This window comes from Mus pahari, chromosome 1 (assembly GCF_900095145.1).
Source record: "Mus pahari chromosome 1, PAHARI_EIJ_v1.1, whole genome shotgun sequence".
Taxonomy (NCBI): domain Eukaryota; kingdom Metazoa; phylum Chordata; class Mammalia; order Rodentia; family Muridae; genus Mus; species Mus pahari.
In genome coordinates this window covers 87,302,024-87,314,239 of record NC_034590.1, presented here as the reverse complement: position 1 = coordinate 87,314,239, position 12,216 = coordinate 87,302,024, and the positions used below count along the sequence as shown (strand labels likewise).

General features: G+C 45.8%; 1 protein-coding gene across 1 annotated transcript in view; it reads right to left on the bottom strand.

The window, feature by feature from the left end:
- Positions 1 to 12,216, bottom strand: part of Xylt1 (xylosyltransferase 1) — a 291,364-nt gene that overhangs the window by 67,645 nt on the left and 211,503 nt on the right. The window contains exons 4-5 of the mRNA XM_021202279.2: positions 6,987 to 7,159; positions 5,370 to 5,572 (exon numbers count right to left, since the gene is read on the bottom strand). Of these exons, the coding sequence (XP_021057938.1) occupies positions 5,370 to 5,572; positions 6,987 to 7,159 (376 nt within the window). The remainder of the gene's footprint in view (positions 1 to 5,369; positions 5,573 to 6,986; positions 7,160 to 12,216) is intronic.

Here is a 12,216-nt window from a genome sequence, read left to right as displayed (position 1 = left end):
CACCACCATCACCACCACCATCACCACCACCATTACCACCATCACCACCATCACCACCACCATCAAAAGAATGGATTGCAAGCTCTTGTTGGGAGACAACTCCTTATCTGGTCTACAAACAGGTATATAAGCTGTCCAAGGGTTCTTGGGATTTTAGGGTTTATGTGCTTAAAAAGTACAAGAGAGACATCAAACTCCTTAGGATAATTACTTTACACAAACAAATCAGTGTTGAAGAGGATGTGAAGAAGCCAGAACTCTCACACAGTACTGTGGGAATTCAAAATGGTGCAGTCATTATGGACAGCATTATGGTTGTTACACAAAAAGACCAAGATTGAATGACTATATGATTTAGCAATATACAAACTCAGTTAAGGAATAGAGACAGTGTCCTGAGGAGATATCTCACATCAATGCTGATGACAGCATTATTCCAAGTAGCCGAAAGTTAGAATCATTGCAGGTGGTCACACAGCTTTTAAAAGGATGGCCGTTCTGACACAAGTGCACACGGCTGAAACTTGAGGACGTTCTGCTAAGTGAAATAAGACAGTTACAAACCACACACAGTCTACTCACACGGGGTCCACAGAGTTAGTAAGCTCACAGAGATGGATCAGTTGCCAAGGACTAGAGGTGGCGGGGATGGAGGGTGGGGGGTGGGGGGAGGGGTTACAAGGTCAAGACAGTCCTGGGGGCCTGATGGGTGTGATGATTGTCCAACAACAACACACACTCAGTACCACTCATTTGCATCCTTAAAAATGGCAGAGATAGTAAGTTTTAAGTCACATACTTCACCACAGTTATAAAACGGCTGAGGAAACGAAGAGAAGACACCTCCTTACAACCTCCATTCTGCTCGAATCTATAGGCTGTAACTTCCCTGGCTCACAAGCAACTCTTAGGAACCCTGCCAAATTCTTGTCTCAGGCCACTGGGCTGTTCTATTCTTGCTCCGTCTCCCACTGAAATGCTCTGTGAGTCTCCTGAAGGAGGATGTCTGCGCAGGTGTGGGGCTCTAGTCCCCTAGGCAGAAGGTGGCTGCCTGGCTGTATTAGCTGTGAGTCTAAACAGTTGCATGGATTCTGGAAGCTCCTATGGCTTCTGGATGCTTGCGTCTGTCTGGAGGTTGAGAACAGTTCTGTTGGCATGGTTCCGGGAGCATCAGAAGCACTGACCTTCTCCATGGTCTTCCTACCTCCCTGTGGGCCCTTCCATCTCTTCTCCCATAGCCACCAACACTATATCTCAAGATGGGCATAAGATCTCTTGCTTCCTAGTGTGGACACACCAGGGCACCAACAGAATAACAAGTGAATTTAAGGTCCTGTTCTACTAGATCTTCTGTTTGACCTACTGATCCACTCACAGCAGATCACAAGACCTTGACTGGGTCTTGTCAAGACTTCTATTCACAGTAGACCTATGAAACCACTGGGTATGTTAGGAGTCCCATCTGCTGAATTCATCCATGGGTATAAAGGGTTCTCTCCACTGGCCTCACTAGGCTGACTTGAACTCTTCTATACCCAAGACACCCCTGAATTGTTCTACAAGAGGTTGGGCAGCAAGACAAAGAAGAAGAAGATAAAGGAAGCTTAGATTTCAAACCAGAGTCTCTGGTTTCTATTTGTAACTCTGATTCTGCCGCAGGCAACCATTTCTCTCCTATTCAACAGAGAATCAGGAGTAAGCAAGAATTACACACCTTGCCCACAGCATCACTGGAAGATTGGCAAAGCGCTGTGCACCCATGGGCTGTGCACTCATGTCTGTGGCTACCTCTTGATGTCAGTCACAAGGATTCTTCCACCCCCATGAGCCAATGAGAGATGGAAAGGATGACGACAGAGGAATGACTGAGCACAGAATTTGGGTGCCTCCACTGATTTCCAATCCTTGGGCACCTGAGGTCTGCTCCAGGTCTTGTCAAATCTTTGACTCACAGCATGCCTGTTAAACCACTGATCTTGACAAGGCTTTGACTCACAGTAAGCCTGTGAAGCTACTGGCTTCTTATACATCTTTCTTTTATAGGATGAGAATCAAAATATGTGTTAAATTCTCCAACAGAGGTTATGGAACATAATAGGTATGCAGTGAGTGCTTCCATGTTAGGTCTCATACAAACTGGATTTGGGGAGATCTTAGAGAGGTCTGACTACCTGCTTCCTGTCTTATCTACTTGCATTTTCTAATTTATTCAAATGTATGGTCCCCAACACTGGTACTCTCTCAAGACACAGGTTTGAGTCTGTGACTAACATAACATATGTCTAAACAGTGGGTCCCATGTGTTACATGTTACAACCCTGTGTTCCCAAGAGGCAAAAAAGGCAAATCCTGGGTTTAGCTTGAAATATCCCAACACTGTTTCCACGGGCAACAGCTTCTGTTACATACAAGCACATATACATGCACACACACACAGACACACACATCACAGGCAGAGTATGAACCCTGAGCGGGACTATGGACATATTCAACCTTCTACCTTTTGCTAAATCAAAAGTCCTAATGATGGATATCTCTGTGCGGGTCCAAACCAAACAAGAGGGAGAAATGTTCATGGCCTCATCCCTACATACATGTGGCCCAGTCTAAAGGACGCTAGCTATGGTTGCTTCCTTGGTAGGTAAGACACGAGAAATATGGTTAGCATGCCTTTTGATGAGAACTAGAACTTGGGAACACTCATGTCTAACTATACATTGTGCATTTACTAGTTTTAACCAGAGCCTACACAGGGCAGTACTGCCATCAACAGCAGGGTGAGCACACTTAGTCTGTCCATTGCCCATACATGAATCTCCTTTACACTCAAATTATGTCTTGTTTTCTCTTGAAACACTGTTCCCAGACTCACTCTGCTTTTCACACCTTGGGAAGGGATGAGAGTCAAGAAATAATCACTTGTCTTTTCACTCCATCAGAGGAAAAGGGGAAATAATTTGAAGGGAGGGGGAGTGTGAAGTGCTTCCTGTGGTACACACATCACCCCATGGCTGTGACCAGCCTGCGTTCACCCAGAACTCGCTATGCATCAGGCTCTGTGTGTTGCCTCTGTGGGACCATTTTTCATTTTCCTCCCCCAACAATCGCTTGCAAGAAGCACTGCTGCCATGCTCAATTTTAAGGTAGAAAACTGAGGCATACACAAGTGAAGGAGCATGCACCAACTCACAGGGCTACCTGTGTCCAGGAGCTAACATGTCTATGCCTCTATAATCAGTGAGTCTTAATTACCTCGGAAGAGAGGCTGTATGCCCAGTAATGGTGGGCAGGGGGAGGGGGACTCAGAGTGGGTACCTCAGGCTGCTTCTGTCCATGAAGACTCCCTAAGTCCTCAAAGCCTCTTGGAAATGTCTAAAGTAGGCACTTCTACCCCACTTTGGGAAAGCTCTTAACTTTCTTATTCTTCCTGGGATGGAAGGAGTCGTTTTCGAAGCTACAGATGGAACAGCAGATGGAACGTGAAACCTATCAGAGTTGCCCAGAATGAAACCATTCATCTGCAAAATCCATATGTTTTTGTGTGGGGCGACCTCATAGAAACAACAGCAAGAGGAAATAGTGGAGCCCGGAGCACGAGCTGCTGCTAGCCTTGAGGCTGACAAGAAGAGCTGAGAGGGTGGGTGGACACTCTGGCAATTACCTGGGAGACGGAGGAAGAGCAAGCCAGGCACAGACACAAACACTGAGTTGTAAAGCTAAAGGAGCCAGGAAGAACACACCTTCAGCACATGGTCTGAGAAAGACAGCTGGGGCCCTTGCAAAGATTTAAAAAAAAAAAAAAATGCAAACTCGGCTGCAACTTAGATGGCAACAGTTGATGTGCACCGAGTACCTTGCAAGTGTCTGGTGCTCTGCTACAGTCTGTAATTGTCTCTTGGTGTCACATGGGTGAATTTATGTCCCTGTAAGTCTGCTGCTGCTTTGATAACTCATCTCGGATTTCCATGCTGAGCTGTCTGGTGAGCCTGCATCCTCTCAGACCCTTACCCTCCTGGGTGAGTGGTCATGGTTACAGCTGGGACTGGGGGTGGCAGCTGTGGGTTTGCCTACCTGGCCTGCTTTCCTCTGCGTTTTCTAGGCAGCTGGCAGCTATACAGACAGCCCAGACCCCTGATTTTCCCAAGAGGGTAAATTTCAAGCAGAAAGAACATCTACTTTGGAAATGGACAGAACTGGTTCTAATCCTTGATTTCTCATGTCTTCACTGTATGACTGTGGACTTCAGTTTGACCACTTAACTATTGGGTTCCCTACAAAGGCTCAAGGAATGCCCTCCCGCAGTAGTTGCTATATACAGCATTTTGGAGAAATTTCTGAATCCAGTCCTTTATTGGAAGACAACCCCTTGCCCTATTCTTGTCTAGCTAAAGTCACCTTTCATCATGCTCTTGTTCACTAGACTCCATCCACTTTTAGATTTCTCAGATGCAAAATGTTCATTTTTTATTAATAATTTTGCCCATTATGTTTTCTCATATAAAGAAGTGATAGCTCTCAGCTGCAGGTGATCTAGGCCCCCACAGGACATTTGGCAATATCGTCAGACATTGTGTGAGAAGGATATACGAGGGCAGAACATGCTATTAGGAGCTTGTAGTTAAAGACCAAAGACACAGATTAACACCTGACAGGGCAAGGGGAAGCCTCATGGTAAAGAATTTGCCAGCCCAAACGTCAATAGTGCATGGCTTACAAAGCTTGGTCTAGAATGTTCTTCCTATTCTTCTGCGCTCCATCCTTGATGGCACGTCTTGCTCTAGAATATATTCTAGGGTCTTTCTCACTTCCTATGTGTGACCTTGCCTGGGCAGCTTTAAGCAACTGCCATTCTAATAGGCTGCTTTGAGCTCAACATCAAGGTCAGATTTGTCCTTCCTCTGCTCAAAACACACTTGCATTTGGTTTGGAGTAACAGTTCCATGACATACCCTAGAGTACTCTCTGACTCTGTGTCTGGTTACTCTATCCCTCACTACCTGTTACATCACTTCCAAGCCCAACTGCCTCTTGCCCACACCAGGTACGTTCCTGCCTCAGGGCTGGCCCAGCTCTCCTCTGCCATGGAATACTTTCCAAGGCAGCACCCTCCAGTTCATCTTCTTCTATTGTTATTCATAAGGCTTCTCCAGGCCTTTTTCATTAGGAATACAATGCGCTCCCACTTCTGCCCTCTGCTCTCTGAATGCAATGCTAGCTGATCTCAGAGAAAACACAGCGCATCTTAGGAGGCAGGATGCTTCACTGGACAGGAAGCTGACTGTGCTCCTCTGTTCCCTCACTGTTGTTCCAGGGAGAGGGGAGGGAAGCAGGACCCTGGAACTGGGGCTTGGAGCTGGTGACTGCCTCACCTGATGGGGTAGTCAGCAGCGCTGAGGTTGATGAAGAAGTCCCAGGGCCAGTCAGTCATCTCCAGGAGGTCCCGCATGCTCTGTAGGTAGGTGGACAGGAGGCTGGCTCCACCCCAAATGGTGGCCATCCTCCAGGAGGTGACTCGGACATTGTCGTACTGCCTGGAAAATTGGAGCACTTGCCGATGCAGGTAATTGGAACGCTTTTCCAAGGAGAGAAAAGGAGAAAGGGGGTCAGAGAACATTAGCCACTACCTCTGAGAACATCCTGACTACCTCTGTCTCTTGTAGTTGGTGTGTCTGATCACAGTGGAACTAGTTGTTGTCATGCTGGCCTGCAGTGTCTTTCTATACCAATGTTAGCCACTGGCTACTGAAGTTGATATTCCTTAAGCCCACTGCTGAGTTAGTTAACCAGTGGGCTTGAGGTGATGAACCTAACACACTACATGATATTAGATGATTTCTGCATGTTATCTTAACGTATCAAGCTCAAGAACATGGGCCTATCTAAATTTGTTGAGTCTGTGGGTAGGAGGTGGGGTTTCTATGTTCTGTTCTTCAGGACCACCTCTCTTCCCTTACTCTTTCACAGGGTGAATGGAAGCACATCTTGGGGATGAAAATAGCCCTTTTGCCTCTTTGGATTCATTTAGTGTTAAAGCTATAACTGGGCCTTGTACTAGGCGAGCATTCTACCACTGTCTTAGAACCTCAGCCTGTGCTTTTCTGAGAAGAAAGGGGCTGAAGTTGACCTCAGAGCAACCTTCCTGCCTCCACCTTAGGCGCTCTAGGGTTCTAGACATGCTCATATCTTGTGACATCAACAGATTAACAGGGACTTCTAGGAAAAGATGGCTCCTGGGTCAGCAAGCCAAGTATGAGTTTTGGTAATAAGGTTTTATTAGCATACAGGCACACCCATTGATTGACAGTTGTCTGTGGCTGAAGTCAGGAAGGGAAGAACTGATTAGCATATGGTCTAAAGGGATATTTCAACTACCTGGACCTCTCCAGAAAAAGTGAGCACTCCTAGGATAGCTAGTTTCACAGATCTGTGAGGGCAGGCAGTGTGCACTAGACAGGGAAAGGAAGAGGGAAAAAAAAAAAAACCCCAAAAACTACAGAGCAGTTAGGTTTTGCAAAGCAATGTGTGTGTGTGTGTGTGTGTGTGTGTGTGTGTGTGTGTGTGTGTGTGTGTTATGTTATGTAGGAGGAAAAAGCCCATGGGAGGATCTGGAATGATCTGAGCACAAAGAAACGAAAGGAATTTAAGGTTATGGATATGCTAATTTTCTGAACTGACTGGCTCACTGTGCATACATATAGCAACATATCAAAATTTAATCAATAAATATGTGTGATTATCATGTGTTGAGGAAGATTAAAAAGACAAACAACCAAGCTTTTCTATAGGGAAAACTGAGCACCACAACTAACACACACACACACACACACACACACACACACAAACTCAGACCACTTGGGAATCACATGCTGCAGTTCTATCTCTAGACTTCAGCCTGGACTTGTGAGGTGGAAGGAAGGATCAGAGACAGACAGACAGACTGCAGAGGAAGCCCAGCACAGGGATATGAATAGTGGCTCCTTCCTTACCTTATCCACATGGATATAGTAGAAATGGTCTTTGTGGTAGATGGCCTTGAACATGCGCTGTAGCTGTCGAGAGGCACGGCCATGGACCACCAGGACAAAGGCGATTCTGACTGGGTTGGCAGGCATGTACTCCACAGCATCCTCATCCCACTGGACATTCTTGTTGGCTTTGCCTAGGGAAAACCAGAAGACCATAGAGATGAGGTTGAGGATGGTCTGCCCTTTAGAAGGTAGGAACGGTCTCCTACCCTTCCCCTGGGACAGGAACATCTGTAGAGAATCCTAGAGTTTGAGTCAGCTTAGTCAAGCAAGTTCTAGACCATGTTGTCCGTATACAAGGTGGTAGGAGACTGCGGTGCTTATGGAGTTCTCTATATCACAGGAGTTTGAAAAGACTGATACTTACATTTTACTATGTGCTGGCTAGTTTTATGGCAACTTGACATAGGCTAAAGTCATCTGAGAAGAGAGTATCTCAGGTAAGAGAAGGCTCCGGAAGATCAGGCTGTAGGAAAGCCTGTAGAGCTTTTTCTTAATTAGTGATGGATATGGAAAGGCCTAGCCCACCATGTGCCATTTCTAGGCTGGTCATCTTGGGGTTCTATAAGAAAGAAGGATGAGAGGCCACGAGGAGCAAGCCAGGGAGCAGCATACCTTCATCAGCCCCTGACTCCAGGTTCTTGACCTGTCCGAGTTCCTGTCCTAACTTCCTTCAGTGATGAATAGTGATATGGACGCGTAAGCCAGACAAACCCTAATCTCCACAAGTTGCTTTGGTCATGATGGTTCATCACAGCAATAGTGATCTTGACTCTGCCTCCTTAGCACAAGGACTGCAGAACTGGCTTTGTTACACAGGTCCTGAGGATCTGCCCTTGGGTCTCTGTGCTTGAACTGTAAGCACCTTACCATCTGAACTAATTCCTCAGCCCTTTATCTTACATCTTCTGTGTCTTCTTCTCTTGCCCATGCTGTCTACAGATGTAGGAAGCATCATCTTGATCAATCCAGAGGTGGCCTATAATTCAGGACTGGCTGGCCAGAACTTGGCACTCCCTTCTTGCAACACTATTTGGATGGATGTTTGAGTCAAACAAGCAGTTTGCCAAGGAGACCATGCCTTAGTTTTTGTGGGAGCTTACAGATAAAGAAGTTCTTGCTGCACATTAAACTGGAAGATGGTAAGAACTTTTCTATTCCTACATGGAAAGAAGTTGCCAGAAGAAAACCAACATAGAGGGAAGCTCTTCTGAGAGGGGCTGTTGCTGCTATCTAAGTCCTAATGACCCCGCTGGGCTCCAGATCATCCGGGCTGGAGATCTGCCACTGTCATGGACGGTGGTCATATGTTACCTTTGGAGAGCCAGATCCTATCCCTAATCCACCTGGGTAAATGGCTCCAGACACCTCTTATCTCAACATCAGCCCGAGAAAACCCCAGTCTCCAGGGCCAAGGCCAGTGAGCAACACCCTGCAGGGTTAGTGTGTTACAAGTTACACTGACTCGGTGTTGTCTGGATTTTCCAGACTGATCCAATCTCTTATAGTTTAACTTCATTCTTGGCAGGCTCTGGGTTTGTGAGGTCCAGAACATTGCTATGGTTTCAGGTGTCCAGAGTGTCCACTGAGGTTCCTAAGAATGCAGACTGCTCAGCCTGGTGGTCAGCAGCTTGGGAGGGAGTGGGAGTGTGTGGTGGTGGTGGCTGCCAGATACCTCAGTGGCTGCCAGATGAAGGCTCTTTCCAGGGGACAAGATTAAAATGAAGGATATCCAAACCCAGGATGGTGACACATACCTGTAATCTCAGTATTTGGGAGGCTGAGGCAGGAGAATAACAAATTCTAGGCCAGTCTAGGCTTCATAGTGAAATTTGTATGCTTTAAATCATTCATCTATTTTTATGAATGACAAAATCATCAAACCAAACCAAACAACACTCCCCCCCCCCCAAAAAAAAAAAAAAAACCCCACAGGAGTAATGTCTAAACCACAGGGTTGGGCTTTGGACTTTACACAGCCTTTCCTCTGACCTCTGAGCAGTCAGGTGACCAGCCCACCCCTTAATTTCCCGCTTTTTACCGTTACCTATACAAACTCCTTTATCTTGGGGCTTTTGAGAGTGATTCCCGGTTCCTGGACACCGCCTCCCTGGAGCTTAGAATGGCTACAACTTCTTGTCACCAGCCCAAGTCCATAAAAGATTATCTTCACTCTCTGTCTCTCACTTTACCCATTCCAATTTTCTGCACATCATTTAACACCATCTGAAGTTGTTTATGTATTTGCTTGTTTATTATCTGAGCATTCTGCTAGAGCACAAGGCCTAGGAGATGAGGGTCTTTATCCTTCTTATTTACCATCAGATGCATAATACTCAGGTAAAATCCAACGCACAGCAAGTGCTCTGTGAAGAACAAAAGCTTCAAGAGTGGACATGCCAGCTCTGTCCAATAACAATACCTGTTTGGAGCACTGGTCTGGCCTTGATCTCATTATTTCATTAATCGTCCTGACAACCCAGCAAGGTTGCTATTACCTCCATTCTTCAGATGAAAAGCCATGGCTTAGAGAGGCCAAGGGATTTGTTCAAGGTCATGCAGCTTTAATTAGTTAAGCTGAGCTGGAAACCCAGGTCTTAAAGACCATGCCCTTAACCACTAACTTAGACTACACAATCACAATAAAACTTTGAAAAGAAAAGTAGACAATGGTGTTTGTTAATGAAATATTTTGTAAGTTATTGGAGGTAAGAAGGCAGGGGTCCAGAGACTTTTAAAAGGGTTATTAAAGAATTTCTGTATTTGATGAGGAACTGACTCTAGATGACCAATAAAGCTTCATATATCCATTTATCCATAAACCTATTGATTGCATCTACCCAACCATTCATATATACATTCACACATACATTTTCCCATTTCATTCATCTACCTACCCACTCATCCATCTAACTTTTAATCTATTTATCTACTCATTTCATATGTACAATACATATACTCTGTCTGTCTGTCTGTCTGTCTGTCTGTCTGTCTGTCTGTCTCTCTCTCTCTCTCTCTCTCTCTCTCACACACACACACACACACACATACACACNTCTCTCTCTCTCTCTCTCTCTCTCTCACACACACACACACACACACATACACACACACACAATTCATTTACCCATATACCTACTCCATCTACCTACTCACCCCTCCTCCCATCTACTTCATCCATCCATCCAAACTCAGGAATTCATTCAACTCCCCATCTGACATCCTATCATACCAAATGCTAATCATTCATTCAACGCTCATTTGGTCTCTAGTCACAGGGTCTCTTGCCTGAGTTGCTGAATGAGTGAGTGAATGAACAAATGAATTCGGATGAAGAGTGGATGCCGTGGTAGTTCAGAGGAGCTTATGTTTCCCGAGGGTCTGCCACAAACTATGTTGGGGACTCTGAGTGGTTTGTTATTTGGTCCTGGTTAAGAATGCATTAACACTGTTTGAGGCTTAGAATGTTTGGCATGTTTCCCAGGCCACACTGTGAAGGCAGAGGTGGGAGAAAAAGCTGAACAGCCAAGTCCAAAGACATCCTACTCTGTCCTCATGTCTGGTGCCAAAGAGTGGTGTCAGGCAGTGACCAAGCCAGGTACAGTGACCCTGACCTTTAAAGCAACTTGGGCATCGATGCTGATAAAACAAAAACAGAAACAAAAAGCACACCCCCCCCCCCACACCTTTTGTAAATTCTCTTTCCAGTGTTAGAGAGCAGAACATACTCATAACAGATACACAGAATTGTGGATGCTTCAGTTCTGGAGTAGGGAAGTAAGTGTTTGAAAATCACATCATACAAGTGAAACGGCTATCCTGTGATAAAAAAATTTCTTGTAAAAATTTTTTTTTGGAGCAGACAGTTGGCCTTAGTGCACAAGGAAGCTGTGGCTCAGGGAGGTCCTTGTTAAGAAGTAGTTAAGCTGTTGGCTGTGGTGGTACACACCTGGAGTCCTAACACTCCGGAGACTGAATCAGGAGAGAGCCACCAGTTTGAGACTTGTCTGGAATACATAGTAAGGGCATGTCTTAAAACTCAAGAGCTAGATATATAATTCAATGGTAGAGTGCCAGCCTGGCACACTCAAGACAGTAGGTTCCTCCCATGGGTCAGAAAGAAAGACAGAGGGTGGGGGAGGGAAGAAGAGAGAGAAGGAAGAAGGGAGGAAGGGATGGAGGAGGAAGAGAGAAAGAAAATAAGGGAGGGGAGGAAAGACAAAGGAAGGAAGGGAGGAAAGGAGTAAGGGAGGGAGGGAGGAAGGAAGGAAGGAAGGGAGGGAGGGAGGGAGGGAGGGAGGGAGGGAGGGAGGAAGTTGAGTTGCCGTTTGAGTCTGTGCCCCAGAGTCCTAAACACTCATTCTGCGCCATCAAACTGTCCCCATTGTATAAAGGAGGGGCATCTGTTCTCAGAAGCAGGACAGCTGATCTCCATCTGTTGGATAAAGTTGTGTGGTCAGAGTCATGTGAGTCTCTTCAGATAGGGTCTCTGAAAGGCTAAAACTCACACTCTGTCCAGCTCCCAAGAAAGAGGCAGGAACTTAACAATGTAATCAGATTCCTGTGGCATAAAATAGAAACTAAGTGGAAAAATCAGAGTGATTAGAGGCAGCCAGAGAAGCTGAGACTCTGGATGAATGCTAAAAGCCACACTGATGGGGGAGAATATCAAGTATGCGTTGGCGGGGCAGGAGTAAAGACTGAGGAGAGGAACCCAGCGGCTTCCCTGGTAACAGGGTGGACCATGCTAAGCCACTTATACCAACTCTGCATGACTCAGTGTCACATGGGCTATAAGAGGACCATGTAGCCCTTGGGTGGCAAGGATGGGGACAGGAAGAGATTCACAAAGGTCAGTTTGTCCTCCATGACACATACCTTCCTTGGCTTCAATTATGCTACCCTCTGTCCTAAAGAATCAAATGCAAAAATTCCAGAAGGAAACAACTTAGGGGTTTTAAACAACTTCTCTTACAGTGTATTCCTATGATTACCCTATCCAGTTATGAGTTGTCGATATGAACTTATCATTATGTCTACACTGTAAGCCAAATGTTTTATAGGTGCGTGTGTAAGAAAAGAAATCAGGAAGGAAGCACTCATCTGTATCTATCTGTGGGGTCTGCATCTGTATCTGTGGGGTCTGCATCTGTATCTGTGGGGTCTGCATCTGTATCTGTGGGGTCTGCAT